We start from the raw sequence: 24727 nt of genomic DNA, 5'->3' as shown, positions 1-24727 counted from the left end.
TGTGATTTTGTAGCATAAAATGGTTTAAATAAATTATATAGTCGCATATATTAAGTACAATTTTAAATTGTTATAAAGAATATATACATGAAAAAAACTGAATAAAAAGAAATACTTTCTAATAACTTGTAAATTAAATAATAGTCTTTTAAACTTTGCAGATGTATAGTAAATACTTTTTTATGCAAAATTGATAATGTACTTTTAATTTATTCTTTTACATTATATATGCTAATAACGTCCTTTTCAATATTTGTCATAAAATGTTCGAGAGATCAAATAATAAAATATATAAAAGAGCTATAAAAAATTTAATTATGGGAACATAGACACAAAATTACCAATAATATTGTACATGAACAGATTAATAAAATAAAGAAAATATTAATTATAATAACAGCAGCTTATTAACTTACATCATTACATTTTTTATGTAAAAATGCAGTTCATAAAGGTGTTATATTAGTTAAATCTTTTTTGCTTTTTCGATAATCATTGAAGTCAACAGCTAAATCAGTATCATCCAAATCTTCACCAAGCAGTCTGCCCTCAATTTCACTTCTTGTCCTTCCAAATAGCCTGTGAATGAATGTATAAATAACTGATACCTTTGAAATTGATCATGATGTTATAAAGCACTTTCTTCATTAGTTTTATTTAGATTTCTTCAATATACAGCTTACTAATTATTAATTCAAATAAGCTTCTTACAGTTGCGTAAGATAATTGTTGCAGAGAAATCTTAATATGAAGCATTTGTGATTTAGTTGCGACAGAAAAAAATTACAATATTTACTTGTTAATAAAAAAATCACAAGCAGTACATATCTTTTTAATCTTATTCTTTTTAATATTAATATACGCCCTATATAATAATAACTAAAACTAAATAACATTTAAATATAAACAAATAGAAACTTCAAAAAATCTAGTTGCATGGCATTTTATGAATTAAAATGTTTGGAATATTATATAATTGTTGATTAATAAAAATTAATCTCTCATATTTTTTGAACAGTTAGTTTACTAAAAGCAAAATTACTACATAATATTACAATGTACGTATTATATTATTTATAAATATCACACACGATTTTAATACAACACATCATGCAATTTTTAACCACATCTATACATGCCAGGTAAATAGATTTTTTATATATCTTCTTTAGATTTTTTAATTATTCATTTTATAGATAATTTACAGAAATTAATAATTTAAAAAATAAATAACACATATCATCTCTGAGTACAATTAACCATTTAATATATTTATAAATATTTACAATATATACAATAGACCAATACCAAAACGACAAATACATGCATTATAAAAAAGGACGACTTTATTAAGTCATTCAATCATAGTATTTGCATATCAGTGAACAATCAGTCTTATATTGTAATTTTGATTATTGTGAAATAGTATAAATAGAATATAATAATCTATATTTATATGAATTTAAATAAAAGAAATAATATAATGTATTATAGAAATTAATAAATATTGTTCATGATTCACAGCCTGTATATGTGTTTCAACAGAGTAAATTAGATATAAAATATATAGAAAATTTGTCTATTAAACAAGAAATAGAAATATTTTATTACTATACAATCTAATGAAAGGTACAAGAGTGACAACATTTTTTATACCCTGCATTATGTATAAGTTAATTGTGACTGGTTAGTAACATTTATAGTATTTAATATTGGATCAATATGATTTCAACATAAATAAATATAAAGAATGAGTAAGAAATATTAATATAACTTGATATTAGAAGAAAAAAATACATGTCTAATGTTAGTAATAAATAATATTAAAGCAATGTTATAAACAAAATAATATAACTTCACCAAAAATTTCTTTAAGCCCTTGGGTTATTACAATTTTGCAAGAAGTCTGAATAGACGATACTAGTTCGATCATACCTGGAGAGAGACGATGTTGTTCTATTTAGTACTGGCATTACTGATTCATCCAATCCACGATGAAGAGATATTGTGTCAAGGTCAATCATTCTAGCTGTAGAATGTGCACGCATTGCTGCTAAATACTCTGGCGTTTCTAATGAAACTTTTGTTGGTTTTCGATATCTATGATAAAATTAAAAATAATAGAAAATTTTTATGATTGGAATAATACAAACATACTATAATTTAAATGTTGTTTCTTCTATGTAGATTTTATTTTTATATACTTACAATTTTAGTAATAAAGAGCTTCCAACTACAGACACTGAACTAAGCGCCATTGCTGCGGATGACATCCATGGTAATAAAAAGAAACCAAATGGACTAAATATACCAGCAGCTATTGGAATTCCTAATAGATTATATATACTAGCAAACAAAAAGTTTAATCTTATCCTGCGAACAGTTCTTCGAGATAAGTCCAAACATGCAATTACATCCAAAAGGTCATTCTAAAAGAAAAATGAAATATCTTTTTTTTTATTTTATTTTATTTTTTTTTCCCTCCTTACCCTCATCAATACGACGTCTGCTGCTTCTACAGCAACATCAGTTCCTGAAGCTATAGCAATTCCAATATCTGATTGTGCAAGTGCTGGACTATCATTAACACCATCTCCTACCATTGCAACTCTAAAGCCTTGGTCTTGCAGACGTTGAATTTTCGCTACTTTATGCGATGGAAGAACCTCAGCAAAAACTCTGGTAATACCAACCTATTCATTGAAAAAGATAAAAATTAAATAAAAAAATAAATAAAATAAAATAAAAAAAATAAAAGAAATCTAATATATCATATTATGCAATTAATGTAAATAATTTACTATTCATTTACCTGTCTAGCAATAGAAGCTGCTGTCTTTCTATTATCTCCTGTTAGAAGGATAACTTGTAAACCCATTTTCTTTAATGTATAAATAGCAAGATGTGCTTCGGGTTTAACTGTATCAGCAACACTAATCATAGCAACTAAAACATTATTCATTGCAACTAAGACAGCAGTGTGACCAAGATCCTCTTCATTGATCATTCTTGTCTCAACTTCTTGAGGTATACTTATTGCATTTCTCCTCATCCATTCTCTATTACCAATACAAATCTCATATGCTTCATTAGAGACAATTTGATCATTATTACTTTCAGGACTTAACAATAATTGCAGATCTAAATTTTGTTTCTCTTGTGTGGCAGCAACGAAAGGTACAATATCTATTGGCACATTGTTCAGATTAAAAGTTCCAGAAGATACTTTCTTCGTTTGATTTATATAATTAATAATTTTTTCAGACTTTAATGCATCGGATACCGCTGTGGTAAAATGCGATACTTTACATTTTAGGCCACAGCCAGCAACTGCTTGAAAATTGGTACACTGACCAGTAGATTCTGAATCCGTAGTTTCCTTGACAAAACGAACTATCGCTAAAAAATGATAGTGTTAGATTACCATTGCATCATTATAAATTTTAAATATTTATACTATCACCAATAACTTGATCATTACCTGATGCAATAGGATGTTCACTATTGATTTCAGCTGTTCCAATAGCTATTAATAACTTTGTTATGGAATATATCTTTTCATCGACAAATAAAGCAATTTTAGTTACCATAGGAACTCCGTGCGTTAACGTGCCAGTTTTATCAAATACAATGCATTTTACTTTATGCGCATTTTCTAAAGATTCTGCACCCTTAATCAATATTCCATTCAATGCACCAACACCAGTTCCAACCATGACAGCTGTTGGTGTGGCTAAGCCTAGTGCACAAGGGCAAGCTATCGCCAATACAGACAGTGCACTTCGAAAAGCATACTGGAATATAATTTCTTCTTTTTTAGTATACTGCTTATGTATCTGATCATTGTGCGTCAAAGGCAATTTATCTACGCTAATATATCCTATTATTATCCACGTAAGTAAAGTTATAACTGAGACTATTATAACAAGAGGTATAAAATAACCGGCTATTTTATCAGCCAAATGTTGGATCGGTGCTTTATTCGTTTGAGCTTCTTCTACCAATCGAACAATTTGCGCTAACGTTGTATGTTCTCCCGTATGCGTAGCAGTAATCAATAATGATCCATTTTGATTTATCGAACCACCGATAACCATAGATCCTTTCTTTTTTGGCACTGGCATACTTTCTCCAGTTATCAAACTTTCATCGCAGGTTGATTGGCCTGATAAGATTCTACCGTCAACAGGTACTTTAGCACCTGGTACAACTTTTAATACATCACCGCGTTGAACAAGATCAATATTTATTAAACGTTCGGATAATATTTCGTTATTTGGACCTAACGTCACCAGAACTGCATCAGTTGCTTTTAAAGATAATAATTTGGAAAGAGCTTCGGATGTCTTGCCCTACGAAACATATTTTTATTAATCTTTAGTACATTAATAAGATTTATTAATATAATCAATTAAACAACAAATGTACCTTTGCTACATATTCGAGCCATCTGCCTAAACTAATGAACACCAAAAGCATTGGAGGAGTATCAAAAAACGTTTGTGGACTATTATTTTCTTGCATTATCATAGCTGCTGTAAGTACCGCAATAGAATAAAGATATGATATTGTTGTGGTCATGGAAATAAGAACATCCATATTTGTAGTACCATGTTTCAAAGCTTTATAAGCTTGAACATAAAAATGCCATCCACCAAAGAACTGGAAATATTTTCTCTTTAGAGCTATATACGTTTGTAAATATTTTATCTTGAAAAATACGTATTCATTGTTACCTGAACCGGCGTAGAAAAAATGAAAAGCAATAAATTTTCCCAAGATAGCCCAGGCAATATGCAACACATATCCTCGTGCGACATATTATCCAAATACATTATTAACATAAAATAAGTCATTACTATCATGCTGGGTACTCCAAAAATTAGAGATATTAGAAAAGCTGTTCGCCATTTTTTTATTTCCTCTCTGTATAAATAATAAAAAAAAAAAGAAGAAAAAGAAATAAAAAAAAGAATGCAAATGCTTCAAGTATGTCGTATAACAACAATACATTTGAAAACGAAGAGAAAATAAAAGGTATCATACTTACTTCTGATCTAAATAATCTCTATTCTCTTTATCTTTATTATTAAACAATATAGCCGTAAAACCTAATTTATTAATACTATCGACAATGTCTCTAACTCCTATCACCTCGGCATCGTATTTAAACTTTCCACGTTGCGTCGCTAAAGCGACGGAGGCAGAATGTATACCAGGTAACTTTTTTACAGTTGATTCTATTTTATTTACGCAAGAAGCACACGTCATTCCTGAGATCTAAGGAATAATGCTAAATGTATATATGTTTAAGAACATACATATGTATATACATACATACATACGTTATTTGGATTCAAAATTTGTATATATAACATGTAACAATTATGCGGAAGAACATTATAAATAAATTCCTATATATTTTATATATATCAGTCCGGAAATATTTAATTTCCGAGTTATATGATCTTATCACAATGCCATTCATCAAACGATAAACGAAATACATTAATGCTAATGTATTCATTTGTATGCATTATCTTATCGATACCATGCAGAATTAATAACATATACATACATTTAAAAAAAATATTTAATAATCTTAAAAGAAATGACTTGCGAATACGCATTTGGTGCCAAAAATTTTTGTAATGCAAACATATTCGTCCTTTTTTGTGTTAGAAACATAATAAAACGACGAGCTATATATATATCTATATCTATATATATATATATATAGCTCGTCGTTTTCGAAGGTATCATTTAAGAATGTACGATAATTTCCAACAAATAAAATAAACATAATTCAAGTATTGTCGAGATCATACTCCATAGTCATGTAATAAATCAGAAATTATATATATAGCCGGATCTATTCCGATAAAACCTACTTTCTTTTTACTTTCTACATATGAGAAATCCATTTGTAAAGTTTTGCCCGCGTAGTTTCGTTACACTCTATATATGTATAATCATATCATAAGTATAACTGTGACTTACTTTTAATTCTACTTCCCCTTCACCAGTTCCAGGTTCATCGATCACAGTAGCTTGAAAGCCCAACTCTGTGATACTGGAAGCGATATCATTTGCTCTTATTTTATCCGAATCAAAAATAACTTCCGCTTTAGCGGCCATTAATGCTACCAATATACTATGTACACCATATATTTTGTTACAATGTTTCTCTATCGCAGAAACGCAAGATGCGCAAGTCATACCCTGTAATAAACATTACCATTGTAATGAACGATACCGTTTTATCGTCTAATATAATGGAGTTTCATCAACGATAATCAAAATAGAAAGAAAAAAAAATCTTTACTTCGTCATGATATAAATACGAGTAATCACTTACCGCTATATGTAGAAAACATTTGGTCATACGAGCCATGGCAAGCACATCTCCGCTTCCGTTCAATTTCATCACATTGATCTCGCCATTTTTTGTTTTACTTTTCGCAGTGATATTTATCGGATTATTTTCTTCCTTAACGAATGCATTAAAGCCAGCCTCTTCTATACAAGTTGCAATTTGATCAGGCGTTATATCCTCACTGATATAAGAAACTTTAGCTTCTTCTTTCTCAAGACTAACATCAACGTCCTTCACACCTGATTTATCTGACAAAGCAACTGCAAAAAAAAAAGAAAAGTACAAAGAATCAATAAAAAATCATAACTATTAATATTGCGTTTTATATAATTGCAAAATAAAAGATTTTTTTACCTTTGATAGATTTCACGCATGACATACACGTCATACCACCAACGTGTATAAAGCAAGTTGTAACAACTGATTTCTTATCATTTTTATTATCATTATCGTTGGATATTAGAGATGCAGTAAAACCCATGTCCTCGATTGCTTCCACCAATTTCAACGGTGTAATTTCCTCAGTCTTATATTCCACATGGCCAAGTTTTTCCTTTAAATCTACTTTAATATTTACAACACCCGAATGATCGCCGATGGTACCCTCGATACTTTTCACACAGCTTTGACACGTCATACCCTCAATACGGATTTTAATCGAGGAGGTTTCCGAGGATAACTCACTTTCCTGTGAGCGTGGCACTCGCACCAAATTTGTTGTTCTTTCGTATAAAACGTCGTCTTCATCCTCCCTGCAAAAAATAACAAAGAAAATAAATCTTTTGGCTTCGTTTTTTCATTTCTTTTTTTCTGTTTTATTGTTATTAATTTTTTCTTTTTTTTTTTTATGTACTTATTTTCTTTTTTTTTTTAATCTTCTTCATTATTCAAAAATAATTCCACGAAAGTGGAATTATGTGGCCGTTATCGATTAAATTGAAATTAAATTATTATTATTGTACAATTCATTGTCGACGATAATGCATCGAGATGGTTTAGTTTAAAGGTCAAGATTCATCTTATCAATTCATTCATTGACGGTCATCGTATATAATTCATTTATTCGTAGCGAAAGATTTTTATCTTGTTAAAAATTCGCTAAAATTGATAAGAATCATATTTTAAATTCTTATGAATTTCTTTTTCTTCCTATTTTTTTTCTTTTCTTTTCTTTTTTTCGATCAAAACCGTAAGTAATATAAAAGAGAAACTTTTTACATAAAAAATATATCACACTTGATAATCTATTAAATTACGGGAGAAAAATATTAAAACAAATTGTTTGCATTTGTGTTTAAGATGTACATAACGTATATACTTATTATACATTAATTTTTAAGTTAGTAAGATTATTAAATAAATCAATAGATTTTAGATAAGGATGCAGATTTGATAAATGCCATGTCTTTATGTTACAACTACATTATTTAACATTTGATAATATTTAAATATTGGTAATATTAAAAATTTTTTGTAATATTTAGTTTGATATATCATCAAATATGATATATGATTATATATGATGTTTATATAAAAAATTACAATTTCATACGATTGAAATGAATTTTTGCAAAAAAGGACAAAATAAAAATAAAAAAAAAACAAATACAAATAAATAAATAAAGGCGTACTCGATGTAATCAATACACCGATAAAATTAATTGATATCAGAATTTACTTGTTAGAAAAGAGAATTATTTCCTTGATAGAAAAAAAAAAGAAAATCGACATCATACATTCACTTTAATCTGAACTTCCTCGATTATGGTCATCGTGCAAGTATATTTATTGACCTTCGAGAAAGAAATGGTATTTGTTTATCAATGGATTTAGAAGAGGAAAAAAGATGAAGAAAAATGTTTGATCATTGCGTTATCTTAGCAGTAATAGATAATTGTGATGAAAATACTTTACAGTATATGAAAGAAAGAGAGAAAGAGAGAGAAAAAGTAAGAGAAAGAAAGAGAGAAAAGTAAGAGAAAGAGGGAAAGAAAGAGAGGAAAAGAGAGAGGGAAAGAGATAGAGAGAAAGATTTCACGACCCTTACCAAAAGTTATTATCAAATGCATAACTTTTTCGATCAAGGAGAGGCTTCCTATCCTCATCCTTAGTCATTGCGAAAGATCTTCCAAATTCTTTCGTCAAAATTATAACACACGTGTTAACACACAAGCTCGTTTAATGAAAAAAATTAGAAAAAAAATCCAATAAAAAATGGTAATCGTAAACTGATTAGTTCCGAATACGTGATTACGTCGAATTATTTCGTTAAACTCTATATTTAGCGTCGACGATTCTTATTAGTTGTTTCTATCTAAAATCATGATATCGTCGCCTGGACGATAATAACGATCGAATCGATATTAATATTCGTATTACAGAATAAAATGGAGAAAGAAAATGTCACGAAATAAAATGAAAAGAAAAATAATAATAATAATAATAATAATAATAATAATAATAATAATAATAATAATAATAATAATAATAATAATAATAATAATAATAATAATAATAATAATAATAATAATAATAATAATAATAATAATAATAATAATAATAATAATAATAATAATAATAATAATAATAATAATAATAATAATAATAATAATAATAATAATAATAAATGTTATTGGATAAAATAAATATTTAATGAATTTAGCGAATTCTCCTTGAAATCTATTTATTCGATTCTAAATGATATCTATTTCCTAATCGATTTCATTTAACAGATAACAACGATAATACGTAAGCTGTTTCACTTCTTTTTCTTATTCTTTTTTTTTTTCTAATGAGATTTTTTTTCTTTCTTTAAATTTTTTCGTAGGAGAATTTTTCTTCAAATATCGATCGAATTTCAACCAACGACAGACAAAGATTAATCTCTCATCAATAAATGTTCGTTCGTCTTCACCTTTATCAAATTTTCTGCACTTTTAATAAGAAAAATAGAAAAAAGAAGTAAGAGAATTTTTTATAAGAAAATAATTTGTATATATTAAAAAAAAAAAAAAATAAGAAGAAGAAAAAGAAAAAGGACACAATTTTGATAATCTTTTGATTTTGGAAGATCGAGCGTTCGGAAATCTCTTGTTTCTTCTTCTTTTTTTATTTTTATTTTTTTTTCCTCGCAAGTGGGACAATCCACAAAGACACGCCGTACTCGACTCGAATTGATATCACCGTACAACTGATAACTCCTGCTTAATCGGCTATCGACGTGCCTCGCTTGTGCACGCGGTCTTTATTTTTGCTCACGGCACTTCTCGGCCAAAGTATAAGAGCAAAAGATTTTCTGAGCTACGTTACATACGATCATATTACACTTATTACTAAACACTAATTTGTTTTCGCGTTCAAACGAAATTATCAATTATTCGTTAAATTTCCAATAGAGATTTATTTTCTTTCGAAATATGTAATTAAATACATATACATACATACATACATACACATATACTAAGTTATTTTATTTAACTTAATCTTATTAGATATAATTTCCGATCGAAAGAAATCAAAATAAATAAAATTATTTACTTGATTAAGGACTTTATTGTTTAGTCTTAATTTTCGACAATAAATAATATCTTAGAAAAATGATCTAAGAAAATGAATTTTTCGAAAAATGAATATATCTTAGACGATCCGGTTATAAATCGATCACATCGTATATATGTATAAGTATATAAAATATATACACATGTAAAAATTATGTGTAACATATATAAAAATTATGTGTAACAATATATATATATATATATATATATATATATATATATATTATATATATATAAATGTAACATAATCTTTACAATCATCATAATTTGTATATATGAGAGATGCTATGTCCTTAATAATGCGATACATTTTATGTAAAATAGGAATGCATTTTATTTTGTAATAATCAGTATTTAACTTAAATAATTTAAAAATAAACAATCAGATATAAAAAAAAAGAAATAATAATAATACTGACCCGAGTAATTTCGCATTTTCGACACGATTCAACGATTCCATTTTTGAAAACTTGAGGTAAACCAACGATTTTGTTCGATGCACTAAAGGTCCGGTAAATTTTTTAATAGCACTCATTTAATTTGCATACGATCAATAGAAAGAAAGAGAAAGAGAGAGAGAGAGAGAGAGAGAGAATGAGAGAGAGAGAGAGAGAGAAAGAGAGAGGGAGAGAGAGAGAGATGATGGATATGCACAAAATAATGTTATTTTCTTTTCATTAACATCAAAACATACTGGTAATTGTCATAAATTACATAAAACGTTCGATTCGATCAAGGATAAATTTTTCACTTGTCTTCACTTATCTTGTAAATAAAGGATAATATTTAAACAAATTTTCTTATATTTGTTTTCGAATTATAAACACACACATATACACACACACATATTACAAAAATTTCGAACTGTTAATTCGGATTTGTATATCAAAAATTCAATACTTTTATTTCTTAATCAAAATATGCTACCAAACTTTAGAACGATCATTTTTAATCGTCAAATTTTGATGCAAAATATTTACTTTTATTTTCTCCAATTAGAGAAAGCGGTTACCACGTTATACGTATTCGTTTAATGAAAACCAAGATCTCACTTTCATCACATTAACTTTCTAATGTTAACATTGTTCAAAAAGATCTAGTTTTTTTTTTTAATTCCTTGAAAAAATGATAATCAGTAATTCTACGGTAATACTACGTATTACTCCACGTAATACTACGGTAAGATTAATAATTTCGATTAATAATCAACGAGATGTCATTCTTCGTGCATTTGTTATATCGAACGTAATTTATTATACCGATTTTCTTTGTTCAAGTTTCTTCTCATAAACCATTTGAAAATCTTTTATTGCGTGTGTCTTGATAAATTTTTTTCTTCTTTTTCTTTTTTTATATATATAAATAAAAACTCAAATTCAAACCTAGAATCACAAAAGAACGATAAAACTCGCGATAAAATTGTCCGATCTTTTCCTCGATCACAAAATAATGATGTTACGAACTTTCGTTGTCTCGTGTAAAATTGCTATCTATCACGTGAACGCGAAGAGAAAAGAAATAGCACTTGTTCATAAATCGAGAACAGACACGGGAATGAGAAGGAACCAACTTAAGTTAATAATTTAGATGAGAATGTGACTCGGAAGAGAGTGAAAGGCGTGCTCCAGTTTAAGTTACAGGATCTTTCCTTTCTCTAATCCGCTAACAGAATTTGTCCTTTACTTTTCTTCGTTTTCTTTTTTTTTTTTTTTTTTTTTTCCATTTTGTTTTATTTTATCATATTTTATTTTCCTTGAACATTATTTTAAGGCAAGATTAGTTTCATAGGCGAAGCATGCAAGAATAATTTCTTAATATTTATTCATTATCTTCGAAACTGATCATTTAAAAATATGAAAATTATTTCTTCGTAGGATTGAACAATTTCGTTTTTTTTTTAATTCTATTATTTAATGTCGCATTAAACGTTTGCCTGAGTTATCAGCGATAAAAGTAAAGCGATAAAGGTAAAGCGATAAAGGCAAAGTTCACAATTCGTTATACAATTTGGTTACTTTTTATTTCTTTATTTTCATGTTTTCTTGAAAATTTTAACGTCTAATATTATCGGACAGAATGTATCAAAATATTTTCTTAATATTTATTTATTCGTCAATATCGTTAAATTTTTCGATATAATCAAATTGAATTTTGATAATGATTGAAATATGATCAAATTTAAAAATTTGAAAATTATTTTTCGTAGAATTAAATAATTTTGTCTCATTTTAATTTTTTTTATTTCATTCTTTGTTCTATTTAATTCTATCTTATTTAATATCGTATCGTATACGCACCGTTTGTGCGTATTTGTGACATAAAGTAAAATTCACCACAGTTTATTATACTAAGTTTGGTGTACTTTAAACAATTTTAATAACCTTTGAAAAGATTCTTTGTTCTTTAAATTGTCCTTTAAAGATAAATATTATGATACAGTGTTGTCTTTTTGTTTCATATACTTACTATAATTCTATCAATTAATTTTTATGCACAACATTGTTGATCATTACATGTAATTTCTCAGATCGATTGAATGAAACAAAAAAAAAAAAAAAAAGAATTTATAGTTTTCTAAATTCTTCTCAATCTTAAATATACGTTTTGTGATGAGTTAGAAAAGATTTTGAAAATTTATTGTCCTATTTTTATCGATTATTTCAACGTCGATCTAATTATTTGGAATTGAAGTAAAAAAAAAGAATCCATTTATCGACGAGAATAATTAGGATTAGATATCTCCATATTGCATTGCATAATGTAATAGTATATATCCTTGCGTATACATGCATACATAAATACATAGAAAAAAAGAAAGAAAGAAAGAAAGAGAGAGATAGAAGAGAGAGAGAGAGAGAGAGAGAGAGAGAGAGAGAGAGAGAGAGAGAAGGAGAGATAGAGAAAGAGATAGAGAGATAGAGAGACCATACATACATATCACGTCTATAGAATTATAGAAGTGTTCTATTTGTCTATTTCATGCATTTATCGTGCAGCACGACACTACACGTTTATTACTTTTAAACGATACACATTGTCGATGATTTACAAGCATTTAAAAAATTTTATCCAAGGGGAATTGTTTGTTGGAAAATTACGATGACTTCGCAAATGCATATTTGATTCATAGTAGAAAATACTAAGCTATAAATCTATTAAAATGAGAATTCATTGTAAAACGTAAACAGGAAAAACATTGAAGGTCTTCGTAGAACTATGATTTATCGTTATAGACTTCTCTTTCCCTTTTTCTGTCTCTCTGTCTGTCTCTCTCTCTCTCTCTCTCTCTCTCTCTCTCTCTCTCTCTCTCTCTCTCTCTCTTTCTCTTTCTCTCTCTCTCTTTATCTCTCTCTCTCTTTCTCTCTCTTTGCATATCTCTATCTCTGTTTCTCTTTTGTTGATATTACCATTGACATTATTTTTCGTAACATTGAAAATATTATGAAATTTCGTTGTAAAAAAGAAAATTACATTTTTATAGTTTTACTCTAAATCTTTTGTTTATTACGATCATGTGTTGAATTAAGCGAAAGTAATTATTATTATTATTTTTTTTTTTTTGTTTTTTTTTTCTATAAGAATTTTTGGTATATCCTTTTTCGAAGTATTAAACATTATGAAATATCTTTGTAAAAAAAAGGAAAATGATATTTTAATACTTTTAGTGTAGATATTTTGATTATTACGAAGCCGATTTAAATTAAACAGTAGTTAGGTTTTCTTTTTTTCTTCTTCTATTAAAAACTTCGACATATTATTTCTCGTAGTATTGATTATTATATGAAATCTCTTTGTAAAGAAAAGCAAAATGACATTTCTATATTCTCAAATCAAGATATTTTGATTATTATAATTATATTTTTAGTTAAGCATAAACTGTTTATTTTTTTCTATTAAGGTTCGACATGAAAACGGCAAAAACGACGATAACAAGCGAGTATTTAAAATATTATTAGTAACATTTATATCAGTTCAAGGTAATGCGAATCATTAAATGCTGACAATAGTGTTTGCTAAAATAACATTTAACAAATATTTGCACGCATATATTTTTTAGCCTATTAAAGAGGTCACTACTGGCCGACTTAGTGAGCTCAATTCTGTTATTTAATTAAAATGATCAAGTAACATCTGTTAAGAATATCATTCTTGTATAAAAAGAATGTCAATGGATATTTATATATATATATATATATATATATATATATATATATATATATAATTTGTGCAATATTTGAAAATAGACATTTAATAATAAATAAAGAGTGTATTGTGATCGATTTTACTCACCCATATAATTGAATGTTTTTTAGTCGACTATATTGCCATAATTTTTTTTTAAATTCAAGCATATTCAAAGTTTCTCTTCTTATTCACAAATTCAAATCAACGAAATAACGCGCGAATTTTCGAACGATTCACGTTAGTATTTTATTATTCTTTTCTCTTTTTCTTTATTGCTTGTTTGTTTGTTTTTTTTTCTCTCTTTCTTTTTTCTTTTTTATCGTTATAAAGCTTTCTGAAAGTTTCATGAACGAGTATCTCTTAACGTAAACGTTAAAGAACAAACGGTATTTATCGTTGAATCTATTTTGAAAGTGATACTTTAATCTTGATAATACAACGTTGGGGAACTACCGTATTCTGAAATTCTACTAAACGACGGAACACTTGCTAACACGTTCGCACAAATAGTGAATATTGTAATTAACGAATCATAGATATTAAGAAGCTCGAACGTTGAAAGTGGATGGCATTATATGTTTGAAAACATATTCATTAGAAGCACAATAGTTATGACGAATATGATCGGTACACGTTTTCCGTTACTAGCTTCTTTGTTCGTTACAAAGAAATCATCATCATCGTCGTCGTCGTCGTCGTCATCGTAGTACAAAATATTTTTAATCGGGATCGATAAACACGTTGTACGTTTTAATCGTCAATTAATTTCACAATGCATTGTTATTAATACAAAGAAAACCAACTCGGAGTAAAGAAGATGTTGAATGAATCGCTTGTAATTGTCCAAGAAAGCAAAATATTAATTAAATTTATATGATACTTTTGGAGTAAACGTATATAACTTTTTTTTTTATAACAGACAGAAACACAGTCTATACTTTCCAATGCACGCTTTGTTTCCAACTGATAGCTAACATGACTGTCTATATTGTTATAAAGGTTAAAATTATTTAAATATGTTTCTTAAAAAATACAGCTATAAATTATGCAATGATAACGCTGAACACGTGGAATTAATTAGTATCTACAAGATAAGATACTTTTGGTTCTTATACAAACTAACTAATACTGGAATAGAAAACAAAACCGCTTACCGCTTATTTAATGGCTGAAGTTCTGGCTTAATTATTGATAATTCATCTCCTTGTCCTGTAAAAAATATTATTTCATATATAAATCAAATATTAGATTGGTCTATAAATCTTAATTAAAAAGAAAAGAAAAAGAAAAAGGCAAAAATTATTCTTTTATTCTTATATACATACCTGAGATATGTTTCTCAGTTTTGGTACTCTGAATAGCTATAGCCTTATCAAACTCATCTACATTTATTACCTCCATTCTCTTCTACAAAAATCACCAGAACAAAACTGACATTAATTTTTATTATAAATACACATTGTTGTTTTCTTTGGAAAATATTGAAAATTAATTTATATTAAAAATTAATTTAATTTATGTATTAGCATTTTGTACGAGGAATAAAAATACATTTTCAAGATATGAACGAAGCATATCATAATCACTTTTAGATAAATAAAGGACAAGGTTTCATCAAACAACAATAAACTTATCCTTATTTCTAAATATAAAATCAGAAAAAATATAATAACACACACCATTCACCATATGGGATTTTTCAAAGTCTCTCATCAAATCACTTAAGAAATGTTTATATTCAATCTTAAAAATTGGATGCACTCGCGTTTGTTGTATTAGTAATGGAAGCATAACTTTAAGAAATGGCAGTAAAACATGTTTTTAAAAATGAATATGACGTTTCCTCGAAGACCGAAGCTCGAATCATCGAATTTATTTTGAATTTGATTTTTGATGTCTGAACAGTAATACAAGTCGAAATGAAAGAATTGATTATTGAAAATAAAAATTTTTGGATGAACAAATTAAAATCCGTGAGAATAAAATTTATTGAAATTCAAAGAGAACAATCGATTGAACCGTCAAACGCTGCATGTTGTTTAAAACTGTCTCGTTCTGATCTTACGATGAAAGTTCATTTTAACAAGTAAGACAGTAGCAGTACATTTGGATCGACTGACACCACAATGAAGTTCTCTGTATACCGGGTGACACAAATAAAAAGTGATCAGTCATTTGAACGACACTGAGATTGTATCGAAAATCCGATTTGTTCTTCAATTAGCATTGCTAGTAATCCTTTATGTATATCAAATTTTCACATGTAACTATGTATATATGAGATATTAATGATACTTTAAAAAGAAAGATGCCCAATCTTTATGCGTTTTTTGATAGATAACCAATCAAAATTTTTTTTCTCGTTTATGCCTTATCTTTCCGTTCTATTAAATCAGAATATAAAAGATAAATATTAATATTTTATACGATTACATTTTTAATAGAATTCATAATTACAGATAATCGATTCATGTTTACCGAGCGATTGAAAATTATTAGAATTTTTTCGTTCGTTTATTAAAAAGTATTCAACAAAAGCCTCAACAACACTTTCGAAGTTCATATTAATGAATAAGTCATTGGAAAAGCAATTGGATTTCGACCAATAGGAATGAAGTTGTCATTTAAATTGTGCAATGTAAAGCTGCGTCCTTATTAAAATAATAATGAAAGAACTTTTTGTCGGCTCTTGTTGCTGTACGTTCTGAAACATTTCCAGCGGGCCCCAATTTACCGAAAAACATTTCGTCTACATTGAAACAACATAATCTGAGGAACATTTGTGTTATGTTTACGACTTCAAAGTTACGTTTGTTGTTCTAACAAATAGTTGTCCATACGCAAGTCAGTTTGTTTCAAGCTGTTAATGATGACTAAAAAAGACTTGCTCCTTTCAACTGCGGCATTTATTATCAGTGGTAAAAAGAGGAAAAAACAAAATGTAGGTTTTGATCAACTTTAAATCATCCAAAATTCAGAGGCATGCAACTTATGAATGCATTGAAATATAACTTTTTAACAACTGGATGTTAACCTTCAAATTTTTATACGCTTGTTAAATACGAACTTAAAGTATCTACTTCGAAGCACCAATCCTATTTGTAGACTAGCAATATCTCAAAATAATTGTTAGTTATGTTGAAATTTCTGACCATTCATTGATATACCTTTTCAAAATTTCAAAACAGGTAATTTCTAAAATTATTCTTAAGTGTTGAAAGAACATGTAATTGTAAATAAATATTATTTTATTTTTACATAAAAGGTAAAAAGTTTATTAAATATATTAATTAATTATACCTTATAGCCAATAGCTAATTATATAATGTTACTTTCTTGAGTCTATGGCATAACATGTTCATTTACACAATAAACAGTATTACCATCATAATATGATTAGAGGAATAATAGTGTTATAGAACATGAAGTAACTTCATATTCATTGATTTGAAATGAACGGTGGTAAAATTATAAGTAATAATTTGTTCAATCCTGAAGATTATGAAGTTGATGATGAATTTTGAAGAAATGATGGTTGATCGTAATTGCTTATTGATGCTTCCCTCAGAATGTTGCAAATAATATGTTCTACTATATTCTGTGAATGGTCTGTCCAAACTGCTCTCAATTTATATGCTATATACTCACCAAAAACTGTAAATCTATCATGATGTTCTTTTCATTGTCGAGTAGTCTTCATTGATGTCAAATTGTTATTTTCTTTCGCTAAAGCTTTGTTATTAGGTGAATTTTGAGATTTCTTAGTTTGTCCTTCATCTGAAGAATAATTTAATTTTTCTTTTGTAGAAACATTTGGACTGTGTTCTTTTTGGATAAAATTCCATGTTTCTGGCTTTATGGTTTACTTTTGTTGATTGCATTTTTTGTTAATGTCTTCTGTTTCATGTAAGGTTTCCGAATTATCATTGTTGACTTTTGTGTCGCTCTCATTAAATTCTGAAGAAGTCTGAAATAATTTCAAAAATATAGAGAAATTGAAATTTTTAATTTCAAAATTTTTTCATGGATTCAGGAGCTTAAATAAAGGGATTACTGCGAAGAATTTTTAATTGCTGGTTGTTAAGAACAAATTTCAAAAAATATTTTCAGAATTTTGTCTAGTAGATTTAGTGTACTATAAAAATCATTACTTCTACATCTGGCAGAACTTGAGAAAATCGTTGCCACTTATATTCGCTTGCACAACTTTCTTAGCTGTAATTCAATTTCTTTCTAGAATTGACATTCTTGTCATATACACCAACAGAAACGTTTGATCTGAAAGGTAATGATATAGAGAACATTATACCTGGTTCATGGAAACGAGAAATGGGAGATCAATTAAATCTTGCATCAATTAGAAAAAGATCACATAATTCTTCACAAAAAGCAGAAAATATTTTAAAAGAATTTAGTAAATATTTTGTCACCCAAAGGTCAAGTTCCATGGAAATAAAATTATTGTTAATGAAAACTAGATTTAAATTAAAATAAATAACAGTCAGTATTTTGAAAAAAATTAAATAATTTAGGTAAAATTATAATTAATAAAATATATATATATACTAAATTAAAAACTTACCTCCATTTTTTCACTTAGAACTTTATCACTCCGTTTGCGGATCATGTTTTTATTGCTAAGATATAGCATGGAATTATAAGCGTACCATTTAGAAATAAATAATCTTTACCTCCTGATTTCTTCATGGAATATTTTTTCTTCGGTCCCTGTAAAATTGTGCATTTAAATTTTTCATTTTTCGTTTTACTTGTACTATACCTGTTTTGATAACACTACTGATTTTTTTACACGTGCCTTCTCTTAAAATTTTTCATTTATAATGTGTATTTGAAGGAATCCACAAATATCCGTATTTTTTGTACTGTTCAATTAATAATTAATTCATTGTCCCATATTACTATTTCGGACATTTTACCTATATATATTTATATGTATGAATTACGTTAATATCAACAACAAAGCGTATAAACTGGGGGAACATTTGTTTCTGTTGTCATGTATTGGCCGTGCGTTTCTTGTATTTTTCTTTATTTTTACCGGTCCGAATGGAAAGAGATAAACGACGACTTTTCTTGCTAAGAATGACGAAATAACCTTCGATAATAAGTGGCGACTTTTTTGAAATACTTGGAACATCAACAAAAAGTTCTCCGTTGTTGTTGCTTCAGTGGGGACAAGGTTTTACAGATTTGTTTCAAACTGCAAGGCAAAGGTTTTTTTCTAATCACATATGAAAGGAAACAAAAATTCCATCTTTTTTTTTTTTTTTTTTGTATTTATTGGTTTTCTTTAATAAATAACAATATTATATATTTTTAATTCATTCGCGATTAATATAAGTAAACAATAAAAAGTATCCTAAATTTGTTTAAAGCTATAACATTATTTAAACGTTATAATATTTAATAAGCTTTATTTATGAACAATTATTAACCTCGATTTTATATGCAAAGTTTTCGCACGAAACTTTGTATATTCAGAAGTATTATTTTTTTAAATAATAAAAATTGTACTGAAAGAATTTATATTTTATTAACAATTTATAATAACTTCTATAATAATTGTATATATTTTGTTACAATGATAGAATTGCATTAACTATTTATAGGTTAGATTTAAAACGAGATTAAAGATGCCATATGAAATGTTACACGTCAACTTTTGAAATACTATATTACATGCACTGATCATTGAAAACAAAAGAATATGAATATTTATTCTTTATTGTAAGCATATCTCTGATATAAATAATTTGTTATACAGTATAAGTGTTTTGCATTAATAAGCACGTGTCGCATGTAGACCTTGTAACGTTAAACTTAAGAGGACAATAAAGTATATTCAATACATTATTTTATTTCAGAACACCTATAATATTAATAGTGAACATGACATTAATAATAATTGTCTGTACACTTTTATTCGTTTTACTTACATTACTAATGTTATCAATATATTGGAGAAGAATATATGCAAAAGAACGTACAAATAGGAAACGAAAAGGAACTGTTGTTGCATTTTTCCACCCATATTGTAATGCAGGTGGCGGAGGTGAAAGAGTACTCTGGGCAGCTATTAAAGCTATACAATCTAAGTATATTAAAAAATTCTATGATATAATATATGATAGATAAATGTATATTTATTTTCTTTATTTTTATTAATTTATACAGATATCCAAATATACATATAGTCATTTATACCGGAGACTTGGATGCTGATCCTGAACAAATTTTAAATAGATCACAAAAATCATTTAATATAAAAATTCAATCGAATATTAAATTTATATATCTTCATAAACGTAAATGGGTAGAAGCACAAATGTATCCTTATTTCACACTTTTGGGTCAAAGTTTAGGATCTATATGGTTGGGTATTGAGGCATTAAATAATTTAGTACCAGGTAAAATTGCAATATAATAAAAAATTTTTTATTTAAACTTTGTAACATCTATTTTATTTCTATTTTAGATATTTATATTGATACAATGGGTTATGCTTTTACATATCCACTATTTAGATATATAGGAGGTTGTAAAGTTGCATCATACACCCATTATCCTACAATTTCAACGGATATGTTGAGACATGTTTACAAACGTGTAATATCACATAATAATCGTCGTATAATCGCAAGAAATCCATTTTTATCAGCTGCGAAAATTGTTTATTATAGATTATTTGCATTGGTAAATATTTTTATTTTTAGTAATCTATAATTATACATTTATAATTAAACATTTAATATTACATTATTAAAATGATAATATGATAATTATTCATGCAGTTATATGGACTTGCTGGTAGGACAGCAGAGATTGTAATGGTGAATTCTTCCTGGACAGAAGAACATATTAATGCCATTTGGAAATGCCCTTTGCGGACTCACAGAATCTATCCACCAACAAATGTACAGCATTTAACATCTCTTCCACTTTTTGATGATACCAAAGAAGATAGTCAAATTCGAATAGTATCTATTGCACAATTTAGGCCAGAAAAAAATCATCCTCTCATGTTGAGAACAATGTATGAATTAAGATCGATAGTTAAAGAGGAAGTATGGGAAAAGGTAATTAGAATGTTTTTTATAAAAATCAAATCAATGATTTCTTAGTGTAAATTCTTGATTATCTTTTTAGATACGCTTGGTATTCATTGGATCTTGTAGAGATGAAGGAGATGAAGTACGTGTAAAAGACATGCAAGACTTATCTAAACATTTTGCTTTGGATGAAAATGTTGAATTTAAATTGAATATACCTTATTCTGAACTTGTATCAGAACTACAAAAAGCATCAATAGGATTGCATGCAATGTGGAACGAACATTTTGGTATCAGTATAGTAGAATGCATGGCTACTGGATTAATTATGATAGCTCATGATTCTGGTGGACCAAGGTATTGAAATTATTATATTTGTTTTTAAATTTATGATATGAAAAAAAAAAAAAAAGAATTCATTTATTCGAAATAATTTTTTTTAACTAAAAATGTAATATTTCAGAGCGGACATAATAGAAACGCAGCCTGGTAGTCAAACTGGTTTTTTAGCAGAAGAAGCAGAAGAATATGCGAAAATAATAGCACATATTATAAATATGTATCCTGAAGATAAAAAGACTATTAGATTAGCTGCAAGGTACCATAGTTAATCAATTTAGAACACCATTTTCGTAAATTGTTATATTACATTTTGTATTTAATTTTAATGTCTTTTTTTCAGAGCATCTGTTAGTCGATTTTCTAGTGAATTATTCGAATTAGAAGTTTTACGAGCTATAGAACCATTTTTTAGAGAAAAACAAGAATAATATTAAGAATTTACAAACTATACATTTATTTTAAATATTTAACACGAATTACTATCGTAATATATTTTTAATGTTATTCTGTGAAATTATTGATCAATCCGCATCCTTCACATTCTAAAATATAGGAAGGTGAATTTCCTACTCTTCCATTTTCTAATAAATGAAAACGAAGTCCACGGTTGCCTAACATTATTTCTGCAATTTTCATGGCAGTCTTAGTATGAGAAGTAATCTTGTTTCCTATTTTAACCCTTGAAATTCCTTTCGCCAATGCCATAAAAATTATTATCTAAAGAAAGAAAGATTAGTTATAATAAGAATAATAAATTTGTCATGAAATTATAATAAGCAACTTACTTGATCTTGAGCATAATAATCTACGCATGCTCCATTTAGGAACGGTTCTAAAACTTCATTAGCTGCAAATATACCTGGTTTTACCATATGTCTTATTTTCAGTGTCATACCAGAACCACCAAATATACAGCCTGTTGTTGTTGAGCAAACTATACTGTTGTTTTAAATGAAATAAATATAATTTATCAATATTTTCTAATTAAAATCCGATGTTTTCTTTTTACTATGAAAGAAAATATGAAAAATATTTGAGTATCTAGTTTTCTTTTTAGATATTAAAACTCACTTAATACCAGATCCATATGTTTGTCTGTGTTCTTTGGAAGATTCAATATTGATAGGAGGAACTTCAACATTATTTTTTGTTAGTTTAAAATTTAAGAAAGTTTTAGCATCAATAGCTATTTTTTCTGCTTCCTATAACATGAAACTGATATTAATTATAATTAATATAGTTATAATTGATTTTAACATACATGTATACTTATATATCCAGTTACATAAGCCCAGCCTGATATTTCACGAAGTATACCAAGATCAGTTATGTTAACTGCATTCAAGTTTCTTATTGGTGTTATACGTAAATGCACTGTACCTACTCCGTCTGGATAATAACCCCTTCAATCATAATTAATTTAAAACTACGTACATGTGAAATTTTATATAAAAGAAATGAATAAAAACTAATAAACACCTTTTTAAAATAATAAAATCAAAATCTGCTCCAAATTTATTCAATATGGGCCTAATTACTTCTGTAAGATATTCTATATGAGGTGCCATAGTAACATTTGTGCCTCCTTTAAGAATTAATAGAATATCAGATTTTTGTGGTAGAAATAGAACACATGGTAATGCAATTTGTGCCAACAAACATATAGAGCCATTTGTCGGCAGATCAGCTTCAAATTCAGTTGCATATCTATGTAATGATCTTGGATAGAACTTTAAATGTGTTGATCCTAAATATGCTCCAGAAACTTCTGCATTACACATATCTTTCACTAATTCTATTCCTATTAAATTAATAAAGTAGAAATATTATCAAGTAAATATATAAAACTTTAAATATTCTTCTTATAATAGATATGTATGTGTACCTTTTAAATGTTGCCTTGCTAATCCAGGTGTAGATCGGCCTGCTCTTATATTATTAATCTCAATAGGTATTCCATAAAGTGCACTCAAAGATACAGCTAGTCTTAAAATTTGTCCACCCTGTATAATATATTGATGATATATGCTTCTTTTAATATACAATGTTATACAAAATATCAAATAAAATACAAACTTACACCTTCTCCTATACTTCCATCAATCTTAATTATTGATGACATTTTAGAAAAAGATCTAAACATGCATTTATTTAAGGATAAAGGATAATTAAAGTGCCATATTCTGGAAGTGCCGGTTGAATGCGTATTTTCGACACATTAAATATTAACTCAGTCGAGCGAATTTCTGTCAAAGAATGTAGATGATCAGTAAAAGGGGAAATTTATCTATCTATAGCCTGCTATAGAAACAATTTTTTCTTCTCTAAAATATTGTCTAAAATTGCTGTTTTAATAGTAACTTTCAAAATTTACGGCAATGCTCATATCATTTATATAAAAATCAAATAAAACACAATCACATAATATCAGGATATGTAGGATAAAATTGAAAATATTATTTACATTAACTACTCTATTTAGAGATTATAATTATATTTATTTAACATATTCTTTCTTTAAAATAATATATTTTAGAGATGAAAATTTATATCTTTGTGCGTGCACACATACATATTAATTTATGTAATATTCACAAATTTAGCCAAAGTGTTAAGTAATATTAAAAAAATTTGTATTAAAATTATTTTTTTAATTAAATTCAATTCAATTAAATGCATGATATTTACCTTATAAGTTAAAAACATGAAGAAACAATAATGTTCGCAATTTGTATGCTATGAGTTATTTATGTAAGTAGAAACTTTGTAAATAGAAACTTCGAAAATAAAAACTTTATGAATCAAGCAATGATTATAATATATTTATTTAACTTTATCAGGTACACAGTAGTTTAACCAATAATTAACTTTGGCAGCTTTGGATATGATTTCATGGATGATTTTTTCAGTCTTCTTTTGTTGCCGGCTTCTTTTGTGGCTTCGTAGCGTGTTTATTGTCTTTATGTGCTTTCCATAGAAGGCGTAACAGTCGCAATGAGGCCGCCACAATGCGTATTCCATTACCGCCATCTTTCTAATAAATTTCGCGCTAAAAATCTTTTCTCGGAATTATATTATTTTGCTTCTTTACCTTTTTATTTGTTTGCTTGTTTAAAATGTAAACTAATGATATAAGGAGAATTACACTAATAATTTTCAGGTAATAATAACATGTAACATATCATATATATTTTACA

General features: G+C 27.4%; 3 protein-coding genes and 1 long non-coding RNA gene across 15 annotated transcripts; 1 reads left to right on the top strand and 3 right to left on the bottom strand.

The window, feature by feature from the left end:
- Positions 1 to 51: 51 nt before the first annotated feature.
- Positions 52 to 16401, bottom strand: ATP7 (copper-transporting ATPase 1). 6 transcript variants are annotated; one of them, XM_085658076.1, is made up of 14 exons: positions 15798 to 16401; positions 15273 to 15327; positions 6731 to 7128; positions 6359 to 6636; positions 6001 to 6222; positions 5051 to 5280; positions 4737 to 4926; positions 4429 to 4662; positions 3482 to 4352; positions 2813 to 3399; positions 2490 to 2693; positions 2209 to 2429; positions 1936 to 2100; positions 52 to 579 (listed from the first exon to the last, which is right to left on the bottom strand). In XM_085658076.1, exons 1-14 carry the CDS (start codon positions 15907 to 15909, stop codon positions 447 to 449), a joined length of 3900 nt encoding a protein of 1299 aa, XP_085514202.1. In that variant the 5' UTR covers positions 15910 to 16401; the 3' UTR covers positions 52 to 446. The 6 variants fall into 6 exon arrangements, with proteins under 6 accessions (XP_085514202.1, XP_035719986.2, XP_085514201.1 ...); XM_085658075.1 differs by lacking the exon at positions 15798 to 16401 and adding an exon at positions 15444 to 15520 and having other exon boundaries at positions 55 to 579; XM_035864093.2 differs by lacking the exons at positions 15273 to 15327; positions 15798 to 16401 and adding an exon at positions 10353 to 10483.
- Positions 16402 to 16739: 338 nt separating this feature from the next.
- Positions 16740 to 22009, top strand: Alg11 (ALG11 alpha-1,2-mannosyltransferase). Of its 7 annotated transcripts, none has more exons than XM_035864098.2 (9): positions 16741 to 17059; positions 19749 to 19866; positions 20004 to 20234; positions 20314 to 20546; positions 20615 to 20832; positions 20931 to 21215; positions 21286 to 21545; positions 21652 to 21786; positions 21871 to 22009. In XM_035864098.2, exons 2-9 carry the CDS (start codon positions 19847 to 19849, stop codon positions 21956 to 21958), a joined length of 1470 nt encoding a protein of 489 aa, XP_035719991.2. In that variant the 5' UTR covers positions 16741 to 17059; positions 19749 to 19846; the 3' UTR covers positions 21959 to 22009. The 7 variants fall into 7 exon arrangements, with proteins under 7 accessions (XP_035719992.2, XP_035719991.2, XP_085514203.1 ...); XM_085658077.1 differs by lacking the exon at positions 16741 to 17059 and adding an exon at positions 17516 to 17725; XM_085658078.1 differs by lacking the exon at positions 16741 to 17059 and adding an exon at positions 19151 to 19318.
- Positions 17329 to 19058, bottom strand: LOC146872866 (uncharacterized). The gene is made up of 4 exons (XR_014982316.1): positions 18935 to 19058; positions 18701 to 18846; positions 18270 to 18396; positions 17329 to 18085 (listed from the first exon to the last, which is right to left on the bottom strand). It is a non-coding gene; the product is annotated as an uncharacterized LOC146872866 (long non-coding RNA).
- A 22-nt stretch (positions 22010 to 22031) lies between the features above and the next one.
- Positions 22032 to 24489, bottom strand: Rtca (RNA 3'-terminal phosphate cyclase). Its single transcript, XM_035864102.2, has 8 exons — positions 24219 to 24489; positions 23611 to 23776; positions 23416 to 23533; positions 23010 to 23331; positions 22792 to 22933; positions 22602 to 22732; positions 22316 to 22469; positions 22032 to 22247 (listed from the first exon to the last, which is right to left on the bottom strand). The coding sequence occupies exons 2-8, from the start codon at positions 23671 to 23673 to the stop codon at positions 22032 to 22034; spliced, it is 1146 nt and encodes a 381-aa protein (XP_035719995.2). The 5' UTR covers positions 23674 to 23776; positions 24219 to 24489.
- Positions 24490 to 24727: the final 238 nt, after the last annotated feature.

This window comes from Vespa mandarinia, chromosome 7, assembly GCF_050613455.1.
Source record: "Vespa mandarinia isolate Hongniang chromosome 7, ASM5061345v1, whole genome shotgun sequence".
Lineage (NCBI taxonomy): Eukaryota > Metazoa > Arthropoda > Insecta > Hymenoptera > Vespidae > Vespa > Vespa mandarinia.
Note: the sequence above shows the minus strand (reverse complement) of the source record. Positions and strands in the feature narration are given on the sequence as shown.